The 12,703-nt window shown below is 46.3% G+C and overlaps 1 protein-coding gene across 1 annotated transcript; it reads left to right on the top strand.

Annotated features, from left to right (window-relative positions):
- The first annotated feature begins 9,226 nt into the window (after positions 1-9,226).
- On the top strand, positions 9,227-12,214 carry LOC101761129. The gene is made up of 2 exons (XM_004952237.4): positions 9,227-10,578; positions 11,818-12,214. The coding sequence occupies exons 1-2, from the start codon at positions 9,313-9,315 to the stop codon at positions 11,821-11,823; spliced, it is 1,272 nt and encodes a 423-aa protein (XP_004952294.1). The 5' UTR covers positions 9,227-9,312; the 3' UTR covers positions 11,824-12,214.
- Positions 12,215-12,703: the final 489 nt, after the last annotated feature.

The following is a 12,703-nucleotide window of genomic DNA, read 5'->3' as shown; positions in this document are numbered from 1 at the left end:
GCCTCTTCTTTGGATAGCAGGATGCTTGGATCAAATTCAACGGCGAATGGAGGCATGCCATCAAACTGATCATAATCATCTGATTGGTCTGTTTTATCCTCGACTCCCACGATTTTTTCTTTTACGTGGAAGAACTATGTGGCACTTTGGCTCCCATGTCTCTTCTGGATTCCTCTTGGGTTTGCTACACATGTCCTTCACATAGAACACCTGATGCACATCATTGGCAAGTACGAATGGGTCATCACTGTATCCAGTCTTGCTCAGATCTACTATTGTCATTCCATACTGATCTTTGGTTATGGAAGTTAGCTTCACCCAGTTGCAAAGAAATAGAGGGATGTACAGTGGTCTGTATTCGAGTTCCCATATCTCCTGTATGAAACCATAATACGACTCCTTGCTATTATTTCTGTCCATGGCATCTATGCAGACACCACTATTCTGGTTCGTGCTTTTCTGGTCCTGGGCTCTCGTGTAAAATGTATAACCATTTATCTCATAGCCTTGGAATTTGACGATTGTGCTAGCAGGTCCCCTGGTTAACCAAGCAAGCTGTGGGTGAATCTCAGAGTTACCCATAAGTTGTTGGCGCAACCAGGAGGGAAAAGTTTCCATGTGATGACGGGTAAGCCAAGCATCGGATTTGGTCGGGTTTTTGGAAGCTACCATCTGCCTGTGCTGCTCGATATACGGAGACACAAAGGATGACTGTTGTAGAACAGTGTAGTGTGCCTTGTCGAACAAATCAGTATCATTGCTCAAACTTGATTTCCTTCCAAGGGTGCCCATTCCTCGGAGCCTCCCCTCGTGGCGTGAAGTTGGAACCCCAATCGAGTCAATTGAATCAATAAAATCAACACAAAACTCGATCACCTCCTCTGTTCCATATCCCTTGGCGATGCTTCCTTCTGTACGGGCACGATTAAGAGCATAGTTTTTTAGGACTGCCATGAACCTCTCGAAAGGCCACATATTGTGCAGGTATACAAGTCCGAGAATACCAATCTCTTTTATTAGGTGAACCATTAAGTGCATCATAATATTGAAGAAGGATGGTGGAAATAGCAACTCAAAACTGACAAGACATTGCACCACATCGTTTTGTAGCTTTGATAGCCTGGATGGATCGATTGCCTTCTGCAAAATCGCATTGAGAAACGCACATATCTTTTGAGGTCCCATAAACACCCATGAAGCCTAGCACGTTCACGCAAATATTCTTCATCAGGTGCATCACGTCTATTGCAATGCTTCAAGTACATGCTGTCTGTGTCGTCTAAACAGTGGGTGCATGCCCGATATCCCTTATTTGTCTATCCTGAAAGGTTACTCAATGCAGGCCAATCATTGATGGTTACGAACAACAATGCTCGTAGATTAAAGATCTCTTGTCTATCCTCATCCCACACATGTACACCTTCTTCCTTCCAGAGTTCTAAAAGGTCATCAACTAACAGCCTTAGGTACACGTCAATGTCGTTGCCGGGTTGTTTTGAGCCTTGGATAAGCGCCGGCATCATAATGAACTTCTGCTTCATGCACAGCCAAGGAGGAAGGTTGAACATACAAAGGGTCACAGGCTAAGTACTATGGCCACTACTCAACTCACCGAATGGATTGAATCCATCAGTACTTAAACCAAACCTTATATTCCTTGCTTCACTTTCAAAGTGCAGGAATGTTCTATCAATTGATCTCCACTGTGCCCCATCTGCAGGGTGTCTCAGCATCTCATCTTTCTTACGGTCTTCTTTGTGCCATCGCATCAACTTAGCATTTGCCTTATTCCTGAACAAGCGCTTCAAGCGTGGTATTATAGGGAAATACCACATCACCTTCGCGGGAACTCTCTTATTGGGAGACTGCCCCTCGACATCACCAGGATCATCTCGCCTGATCTTATACCGCAGGGCTTCGCACACAGGACAAGCATTCAATTTCTCATATTCATCACCATGATAGAGGATACAGTCATTAGGGCATGCGTGTATCTTCTGAACATCCAATCCGAGAGGGAAAATAATCTGTTTAGCTTCATATGTTGTGGACGGTAATTCATTATTCTCGGGGAGAATCTTCTTGACAATGTTCAACATCCCCTGAAATGCCTTATCGGACACACCATTTTTTGCCTTCCATTGCACAAATTCTAGTGTCGTATCTAGTTTTTTATGGCCCTGCTGGCAACCTAGGTACAATAATTTTTGGTGATCATCTATCATGCACTGCAACTTTGCTACTTTCTTCTCAGTTTCGCAATCTCTGTATGCATCTCGTATCACATGACCAAGGTCATAAGTAGGGCCATTTTCTGCAAATTCATCTTCATCAGCCTCGCCCATTGTAGTACCTGCAAAAGCTTGGCCTGCAACCCAGTCCGGAATGGTGTCCTCTTCCTCCTCCTCCTCGCCATCTTCCATTACGACCCCTAGTTCACCGTGCTTGGTCCAAACCAAATAGTTAGGCATGAAACCGTATTTAAACAAGTGACTGTGAATAGTCCCCCAGGAATCCTTTGAATACTCCTTCTTGTTATTGCATTGGAAGCATGGACAACATAAGAACCCATTCTCTAGCTTGTTCGCTTTGGTCACTTCGAGAAAATAATGCAAGCCATCAATAAACACCTTGCTCCGCCTGTCTACATTATACATCCATTGCCGATCCATCTGCATCGTATTACGCATGAAAATGGATTACGCGTGAAAATTGATTAAAGATCCAAACAACATGGTACAATACAACAACATGAAGATCCAAATACACATATTTAAATTAAAGTTCCAAACAACATGATACAATACAACAAGCCATCCACTGGTTATTATCTAGGAGGACTTTAAGCATCCTTGGACGATGAAGACGAAGGTTCCGCTGACCCAGCCTCATCCTTAGGTTTATTTGTGCCGCCTGAAACGGTAGTACTAAGTGGACGTGGAACACCCGGGACTGAGGGTGGAGCATAACGACCACCAAAAGGAGGTTCCTGACCCGCGGCAACAGCTTCTTCATGACGTTGCTGCAAATAACGAAGCATTGTTTTTTCCAGCACGCTCTTTTTCTTCGGCTTATGCTGAGGGCCAACTATGATTTTCCCCTTGCCGAAATAGGAACCACGATCGCCCCCACCATTGCCACTTCCTCCAGTAGCAGAAGCCATCTATGTACAAAAATTATTACCATAACAATGCATAAGTTGTTGAACTTGAAGACCGTGATCATCTCACGAGCATGTCCTTAACTGGGCGGCACCGCACTTCGTCATGAAAGAGGTTCAATTCTACGGAAAAAGGGGACATGGTCACGATGTCCGTATCCACTCTTTCTCGTAGAATCGAACCTCCTTCTTGACATACGTTGCTGCTCGGCGGAGAACATCCTCGGAGAGATGAACACGGTATGCAAGTTCAACAAGTATGGATTTGAAAAATCATATTGAATTTGATAAGATAAACCGTCTAGACAAGGTAGCATCATTCTTAAACCACTGCAAGAATGCATACTATATATGACACATCAATCTCCCTCACATTCTACCTCAAAATACCTCTCCATTTTCTACTTCATCACATTCTAGCAAATAATCTTTCCATCTCCAAAGCATAAATCAAAGCATAACACGAGGATAAAGTAGCAAACCTTCACAACACTTGTCTTGGCTGAGTCAAATTCCCACGAAAATGAGGGAAAAAACTTCGGGCAGCACCTCCCTTGCTTCGGCACCACCGGAGAGTAGGTGAAGCTCAGCTCTCTGTCAATGTGCTAGACTAGCTCGGGCTGGAGGAGGAAGAAAGTCCTCTGTCTCGGGATATAATGGGGGATGAGTTTTTATCCCGGTTAAAAACTCCAACCGAGACAAAAGGGAACACCTTTTGTCCCAGTTGACCCTTTTATCCCGGTTGGAGGCTCCAACCGGGATACAATGGTACCGCCACCGACGCGCCCCAGCTAGCCGTTGCAACCGGGACTAAAGGGGGGCCTTTAGTCCCGGTTGCAATTACCAACCGGGACTAACCCCCCCTCTCCATTTTTGCCTACCGTGGCGCACCCCCTTTTGTCCCGGCCAACTTTAAATCGGGACAAAAGGGGCGCATCGAAAGCCAATTCTCTACTAGTGTAGCTGAAAAGATGTAACATCAGGAACATTTGTGATATGTTCCTCAACCACTGATCATCGAAAGGCAAAAGAAATTAAAGGGAGAGCTTTGGGAGGGGAGAGCTTGAGAGCTCAATGGTGTTCTCAGGAGGCCCTCGCTACAGCTACTTAAAGCGTGCGGAGAGCAGTGTTACACCCATGCTATCTAGACTTGGTCTATGGATGGTGGGGCCAGGCTGGTAGCGTGTGAAGGAGAGATACAAGAGGGAGTCGCATTGGAGGGGAGGCGCAAATCAGAAAATCAGAAATCGAATCAGAAATTGAATCGGGAGTTTTCCCCTTTCCTGGTCATCCTTGGCGGCAACCGTCTCATGTCTAGGCGATCCCACCAGGGCCACGGGAGAATTTATCTGGTAAGATCTTGTTATCCTCCTCATGTCCCGGTCCTCACCGCCGGTGGCCTCGGGGTTGTGACAATTGGTATTCAGAGCTAGCTTTTCTCAACATGGGTCTTGTGTGTTGGGAACTTGGGATACATCGGATTGGGGTTTCGTTCATCACTTTCTATCCTTCGCCTTTCCTCAGTTTTGCTTGATCTTGCCTGACTGCATATGTTGCCATGTGTGCTATCCCCTAGTACCGGAATAGACCAACTGTCGCACTAGCTCTCAAGTATCAATCCACAAAACCCTACTGACCCATTAAGTGTCTACTCCAAAGTCTCTGGTCCATTCCATCACGTAGCCATTTGCTACCCAAGTTAAACCCCCAAATATCATCCCAACCTAGTCGTTATAATACCCAACCAAAACCCTAATCTTTAACCCCATTTAGACGTAGTGCCGCCCATCCAAATCTCAAATTATCGTCCAAACCTAGCCGTCATGCTGCTTGTCCAAAACCCTAGGAAATCCGTTCATAATTTTTTAGAATGAGCACATCCATTTAGATGCACCGTTCTCGGAAAAGGACATATGGGACACAATCAAAGAACTGCCAAATGAACGAGCACCTGGGCCAGATGGATTCACATCTGAATTTTACAGAGCAGCCTGGCCAATTATCAAGGCTGACATAATAGCCTCCTTCAACGCGTTTCATAGGAGAACATGTGCACAATTTGGTCGCCTCAATACAGCGCTGATCACCCTCATACCCAAACGGCAAGACGCCACCTCGCCGGCGGACTACAGACCCATAAGTTTGGTGCACAGCTTTGCTAAGCTGGTGGCCAAGTTGCTGTCTAACAGACTGGCACCAGAACTGCATAGACTTGTGGATGTTAACCAAAGTGCATTTGTGAAAAACCGCTCCATACATGAAAATTTCAAATTCGTAGAACTGGCGGCCAAGACTTTTTACAAGAAGAGGAAACCAAGCCTCCTAATCAAATTGGACATATCAAAAGCGTTTGATACAGTATGCTGGCCGTTCCTGATACAGGTGCTCCAGGCGAGGGGGTTTGGAGAAAAATGGCGGGACTGGATCTCTATACTCTTGTCCACGGCATCGACAAAAGTTTTCTTAAATGGCACACCGGGAAGAATAATTCATAATGCACGTGGGGTACGACAGGGCGATCCCCTATCCCCCATGCTGTTCATTCTCGTGATGGATGTGCTGCATAGGCTCCTCAGGTATGCCGTTCAGCAAGGAGTTCTTTCTCCACCGGCTGACAGGGGCATCCACCATCAATGCTCTCTATACGCCGATGATGTTGTAATCTTTGCAGCACCAACAGCTCAGGACATGATAACGATCAAGGAGATCCTCAACTTCTTCGGTTGTGCATCTGGGTTCGAAATCAACTTCCAGAAGAGTGTCATTGCACCGATATCGTGTTCTGAAGCATAGATCAATAGGGTCACGAGTCTTTTCCCTACACAAGTTACTAACTTCCCAATACAATACCTGGGACTGCCGCTTTCAGTCACAAGGTTGAGGAGGGCGCATTTCCAATACCTGATTGACAAGGTGGCTAGCAAGATACCAACCTGGAAAGCACATTTGATGAACAAAGGTGGCAGACTAACTATGGTAAAAGCGGTAATGACAGCAGTTTGCACCCACACCATTCTCTCCTTAGATGTGCCAGATTGGGTCCTCCAACAGATTGACAAGAGAAGAAAAAGGCTTCCTCTGGGTTGGGAAAGAAAATGCAAAAGGGGGAACCTGCGCTGTTGCATGGCCAATTGCCTGCAGACCGTTCAACTTGGGCGGTCTGGGTATTACAGACCTTAAAGTTGCATCTATGGCACTCAAATTACGCTGGCTGTGGTTCAAGAGAACAGATGATGCTCGACCATGGAAATACCTCTCAGCAGGATTTGACAAAGATGATGCTCTACGCAAGATGTTCCAATTGTCCATACGGGTTCAACTGGGAGATGGGCACCGGGCACTCTTCTGGAGCGACCCCTGGCTCAATGATCTCTCACCATGTACACTGGCTGCAGACCTTTGCCTCATGGTGACACCGCGAGTAAGAAGAGAAAGAACTGTCGCCGAGGCTCTCACCGATAAAAGATGGATACAGGATGTTGTCGGACGAGCTACAGTAAAGGCATTATCCCAATATGTACATCTTTGGCATGCCCTTACCAACATCCAGTTGCAGCCAGGCATAGAGGATCGTGTGACTTGGCGTTGGGAGAGCTCCGGCGTCTACTCTGCGAGCTCCGCATACCAAGCTTACTTCGTTGCATCGATGAATTGGCCAGAATACAAGTTCATATGGGGACCTGGGCTCCCCTAAAGGTCAAGTTCTTTACCTGGCTGGCAGTTCGGAATCGACTCTGGACGGTAGAATGGCGCAAATGGCATGGCCTGCAAAACTCAGATGGGTGCGCCTTATGTGGCCAGATGTCCGAATCCACCACTCATCTATTTTGTGCAGTGTAGCTACACCCAACAGATTTGGGCTCGATTAGACCTGCAACTCAACTTTCCAATAATACTAACGGCAGGACATACATCTTTGCTTGAATGGTAGCCACTGAAAAGAAGCAGGCTGCCAAGACAAAGGGCCAAGGGACTTGATTCCACCGTTATGATGTGCTCATGGGTGGTATGGAAAGAGAGAAACAGCAGGACATTTGACACGGCCAGGGAGAGATCACCACAGGAACTGCTCATTGCCATACACGAAGAAGCGGCAAATTGGCTGGCTGCAGGTGCCAGATGCTTGGCGACGACTGGATGGACCTTCGGCTCCACCGCCGATGGCGTCTAGATCCTAGGAAACGGTTTAGAATGGCTACACCGCCCGATAAATATTGGATGTGGAGGTTTCCTAATGTAATTGACTATTTCTAAAAACCCGTGTGCGTGAGCCCGGTGATGGCCCGTGTTGTAAGAAAATACTATTTCCTTTCCTTTTAATTGAATGATACGTAGCTCTCCTGCGTATTCTAGAAAAAAAAATATGCAGGCATGTGGCACCTGGGGCAAACCGCAGGTAGCAGGTGCCAAGGTAGGAGGTAGTGGCTTGTGGCTTCTTCCACGAGCGTTGGATTGTTCACCAGTGCCCGTCGTGCACGACGTGCACGACCCTGCGCTCGTGGACATTGGCATCAAAGGTGCTCTGATTCAGGGCGAAGTAGACCAAGTTGGGGTCCGACGGCGACGGGCACACGGCGGCGAGAATGGGGAACCCTCCGCTGCAGCCCGATACAAACACACTGAAAAAAATATTGGTACACCTGGAGGAACAAATTGTACAAATTTATAGAAAAATGATTCGAGCAAATAAATTGTTGACATAGAAGAAATCTTATAACTGATAAAAATAAATAACTAAAACACAAATTATAATCCGTTAAAAGGAAGAAACATGAATAAGACAAGGAGCAAAAAGGAAAAACATACCAAAGGAAATAAAGATAAAAATAAACAGAAGAGCCCAAAGAAACATAAAATATAAACAACAGGATTATATGGATAAAAATAGAAATATAAAAATAAATATAAAAGGAGGAAGGAAAAGAAATAGGAAAAAAATAGAAGAAAAGAAAGAAAAAAAAATTATATAAGCTAGGTAAAAAATTAGGTAAAGACTAGTTTTAGGCCGGTCGTATTTTTTTTCCAAGAACGGCCGGCTCTATGCATCATAGGCTCACATGTGGTGACTTTTCACCCCTCCTCGCCTCAGCGCCACTAGAAACACTAGCCCGTTTGCTTCTGCTCCCCGTTCTCTCTCTTCCGCCGATTAGATTCATGCCCTTCACTGCCAGATCCACGTCATGGAGCCCTCGCCATCGCGGAATGCTCCGCCCAGCTCGGACTGTAAGTTGCAGTGGTAGTGGCCACTGCATTTGCTCATCCTCGCTGTTGTCGCCCTCATGCTCCGCCTCCTCTACGGGACCTTCCTCGCCGTCTCCGCCGGCATCAATTCTTGCTTGGGGCATGAAGACTTATTTCTTGTATGTTTAGATGATAGTTCCTTTATGGTTGAAAATGCGTGATGATGCTGTTCTTTTTGAGGGGGTGTGCTGAGATGCCCCATGCTGTTTTTTTTTGGGTCTAGTGTTTGTGTTCTAATAAGATACGTGTTGTTGCCTGATTTTTCGTTGCCTGAACTACACCTGACGTTGAATGATTCCTGATGAATATTTGTGTTTGATTCTGAATTTCTTTGCGTGAAAATCAAATTTGCTGCACAGAGAATTTAATGATGTTTATACAATATTGATTAGTTTTGGCAAATTAGGTCGGTGGTGCCAGGAAAATGTGCGCCGGGCCTAGGTGAGTTGGCAGCACCATAGAAAAAGGCACGAGAGGAGAAAATAATGCGAGAAAACAAGCTTACTAGAATAGGAAAGTGTGGAAACCGGTGTGGATAAGCTTTCCTGTAATGGCACGGTGCAAGCTAATAACACGGCCGACCGTAAATTAGTTGCCTCCAAAAAAATTATAGGAGGCTTCGAGGAATTCGTAAAAGGATAAAAAGGAAAGAAAAAGAAAAAAAGAAAGTAAATAACATTAATATGTCCACATGATTAACAAGTTAAAAAGGAAAAATCCAAAAGAAACAAAGAAAAGGAAAAAGAAAAAAAGAAAGCAAAACGAGAAGAAAGGAAAGAAAATTATTCACCGCGTCTAGCGGCAGTGGCCCGGTGCGGTGAGAAACAGAGAAGGCTCCTGAACTGGTGAGAGCCTTCTCCAATCTCCAGTTACCGGCCCACCTGGAATTCCCATAGCCGTCGCCGCACGGAATGGAAATCGAGAGGCCGCCGCGTCCCCCGCTCCCGCCGCCGCCGCCTGTCGCCGCCGCGGTGGCCGCCGCGGCGGCCATTTCCTCTGTTCTCGGCGACGACGACCTCCTGCGGGAGATCCTCCTCCGCCTCGGCCTCCCCACCAGCCTCCTCCGCGCCGCCCTCGTCTGCCGGCGCTGGCTCAGCCACGCCTCCGATCCGGCCTTCCTCCGCCGATTCCACGACCTCCACCCGCTGCGCCTCCTCGGCGCCTACCTCTCCACCTCCGCCGGCCCCAACCCGCGCCTGCGGTTCCTCCCGATCCGCCCGGTCCCGGAGCTCGCCGGCGCCGCCCGCCGCGCCGGCGGCTTCTTCGACGCCTTCAAGGGCTCCGCCGCGTCCATCTACGACAGCCGCGGCGACCGCCTCCTCGTCACCACCTTCGACGACCGCAACGACTCCACGCACCAGGTCTGCAGCCCGCTGTCCCCCGCGGGGGACACGACCGTGGTCCCGCCGCCCCCACCGCCGCCGCCGATCCAGCTCGCCAACGACGACGAGTGCGTCATCTACCAGTACTGTGAGTTCCTCCCCGACGATGGTGACGGCGGCTCCTACTTCTGCGTGGTGATGGGGTACAGCGAGCTGCAGACCAACGTGTACCTGTACGAGTTGCAGGACATGAATTGGGTTGTCAGAGCCTCAGCGGCGGCGCAGCTCGCTTTATCGCCACGGAGATCGAGGGTTATGCTCTTCAGTAATGAGAAATTCTACATTTTGTCCGCAACCAACAAGATTCTTGTGTGCGATTTTCCATCCTCGAGTATCTCATTCATGGAGCTCCCCAGTGGGGTGGAGAACAAGCACGGTGGTTGCATCATGCTGTCCCGGGGAGACGGTTCTGGAATTTATCTCATGCATGTTAAAGAATCTCAGCTTCAAATCTTCCACTGCAGGAAGGACAGCGATAATCCAGGCAATTGGGTCCTAGTGGATTATATTTGTTTGCGTCAGGTGTGCGCTAATCTGGATATCGCAACTTGGCCTTCTGTGGGTGGACATACTGCTAGTGTTAAGATATGCGCTGTTGGGGACAATGCCAGGTTTGTGTTCTTGGAGATGTTTGGCACTGTTGTTTTCTTGGATATTAGAAGCAGGCAGGCAGTGAAGGTGTATGAGCTGACACCAGAGGATAAGGAGTTGGTTAGTGTCCGTCCGTTATTGCTGATGTGGCATCCTGTCTTCCCTCTGATGAAGAACGGATGTAACCAAAAGGAGTTGTGCACGGTTTGTCTCTTATTCCCTGTATAGCAATGCTGTCTCTTATCCAATCTATGATGTTTATCATTGTGCTTTCTGTTACTGGTAATCCCTTCTTTGGTTATGACATTTTTGATCTGCTTTGTTGGCTCGGCTGTTCTGTTGTCTAGTTGACAGTGTAAATTGAGCTTATCAGTGGTAGAAATATTGGTTTGAATCAGTGCAGCAAAATAGCTTGGATGCAAAGATGATCGCCAAGGGTGCAGTGTTGGTTACTTTAACTTCTGTTAGTTATTCTCACCCATCATGGTGTTATAAAACCATGCAACGGCATACTGAGTAGGTGGAAGCAAGATTACTTATTCAGTTTTGTGGCCAGACTAGTTAAGACATAATTGTGCTGCTTGTTGCAGCAGTTGTTCTGTTTTCTTAAAGGAAGTTGTGTATGTACCATAATGATTGCAAGTTATGATATTAGGCCTTGTGATTTGTCTTAGTCCTTCTATGGTTTATGCTATTTTCTGATCCTCTTAGTTGGCTTGGCTGCTCTTTACAATGCAAGTTAAACATGTCTGTCGTAGAATTGTTGGTTTGAACCAACGCAACACAATTGCTCAGATGCAGAAAAAATTGGCAGAGCTCCATTGTTTGTGACTCTGCTAACTTCTGTTAGTGACTAAATTATATAACCATGCAACGCTGTACGTGTTGGTGGAAAGCAAGATTACTGACATTGTTTTTTGGTTGGGCTAGCAAAGACACAAATGTGTTGCTCGTTGCAGCATTTGTTGTAGTTTTGTTTTTTTTTTGAAAGGAACTTGTGTATTTGTGTCGCTCGTTGCAGCATTTGTTGTAGTTTTGTTTTTTTTTTTGAAAGGAACTTGTGGCTGGAAAATTAAGACTGTACTTTCCTGTTTTGGTGCTAATAGGAGATTTTTCTTGCCGATATAGGAGTCATGTTATGCATGTCACTTTATTGATGTAAAAGAAATGAGACATTTGACTTATTGACAGACACAAAGATGGAAATTGAAATGGCAATTCAATTAACTTTTTAGAGACCTCTTAATTCCAATTTTTATTTTTTAGATCACATATTTAGTACTATTTTATATTATTGTTTCTGTTAACGTTAAGCGAAGAAGATGAGATATAACAATTTAGTATATGCCTGCACATTAACTGCTTTTGCTGAAAGTTTTCAGGTTAGCAACTGTTCCCTTCAGTACACTGCTTATGTATGACCCCTATTTTTTTACCCTGCAGGCTTAGAGTGCAGCTTGAAAGGAGACAGACTTCCAAGGCTAAAAACTGCAGGCCCAATGATTGAGAAGCATAACAAGATCGCTGGTGGGCCAAACTCGTAAGAGCAAGGCTAATAATTTAGCCTGCTGTTGGCTAAATACAAGTGCCATGTCATATATAGCCAATAATTCAGCCACCTCATATAATGGCTTGGCTACTAGGTTGGCTAAAAGGATGGTTGCACTATAGATGAAAGTATTTAATGTTTGCATGTGCACATCATCAGCTGTGGTTAGATCTTTGTGGCCATTCTTCAATACAAATAAGCTCATGCATCCATCCACTACACATTGAAATGGAATGCAACTGCATATAACGATTCAGATATCTATTTCATACATGATGATTCTTTTTTTTTTGGGATAATTTCATACATGATGATTCAGAGATGCAGTTCATGCACCTACAAATTCAGAGATGCAGTTCATACTTGCATCTACGGATTCAGAGATGCAGCACTTCATCCATAAAAACAAACTACGGAGATGCAGTACATAACATTGGATTGAGCCCTTCACTTCCTTTGGAGTTTGGTGCTCAGCTGCCGAACACGGTTCAATCAGATCGAGTTAGAGCTGCAGGCAAGTTGGATAGGTGACGCAAAAAATTGGGACCGGAAATCAAATAAATCAATAACAAAATCAAACAGCCTGATGCGATATGGCGCGGGAGAGCACAGCAGAACTCAATTTGGAGGGAGGTGTGGGCGATTTGGCAGGCGGTGGAGGCCATTTGCAGGGGGCGGCGGGGCGACACAGGGGATCGGAGCAAGGAAGGAAGCCGCGGCTGTTGCGCTCGCGACGGGCTGGAAGCGGGTGATGTTTTCTTGGGTAGCGCGATTCAGCCG

This window comes from Setaria italica, chromosome I, assembly GCF_000263155.2.
Source record: "Setaria italica strain Yugu1 chromosome I, Setaria_italica_v2.0, whole genome shotgun sequence".
Classification (NCBI taxonomy): Eukaryota; Viridiplantae; Streptophyta; class Magnoliopsida; order Poales; family Poaceae; genus Setaria; species Setaria italica.
This window is presented reverse-complemented; position numbering and strand designations above follow the sequence as displayed.

Excerpts from the sequence above, each read along its gene's own strand:
- LOC101761129 (XM_004952237.4), top strand. The coding sequence starts at position 9,313 with ATGGAAATCGAGAGGCCGCCGCGTCCCCCGCTCCCGCCGCCGCCGCCT.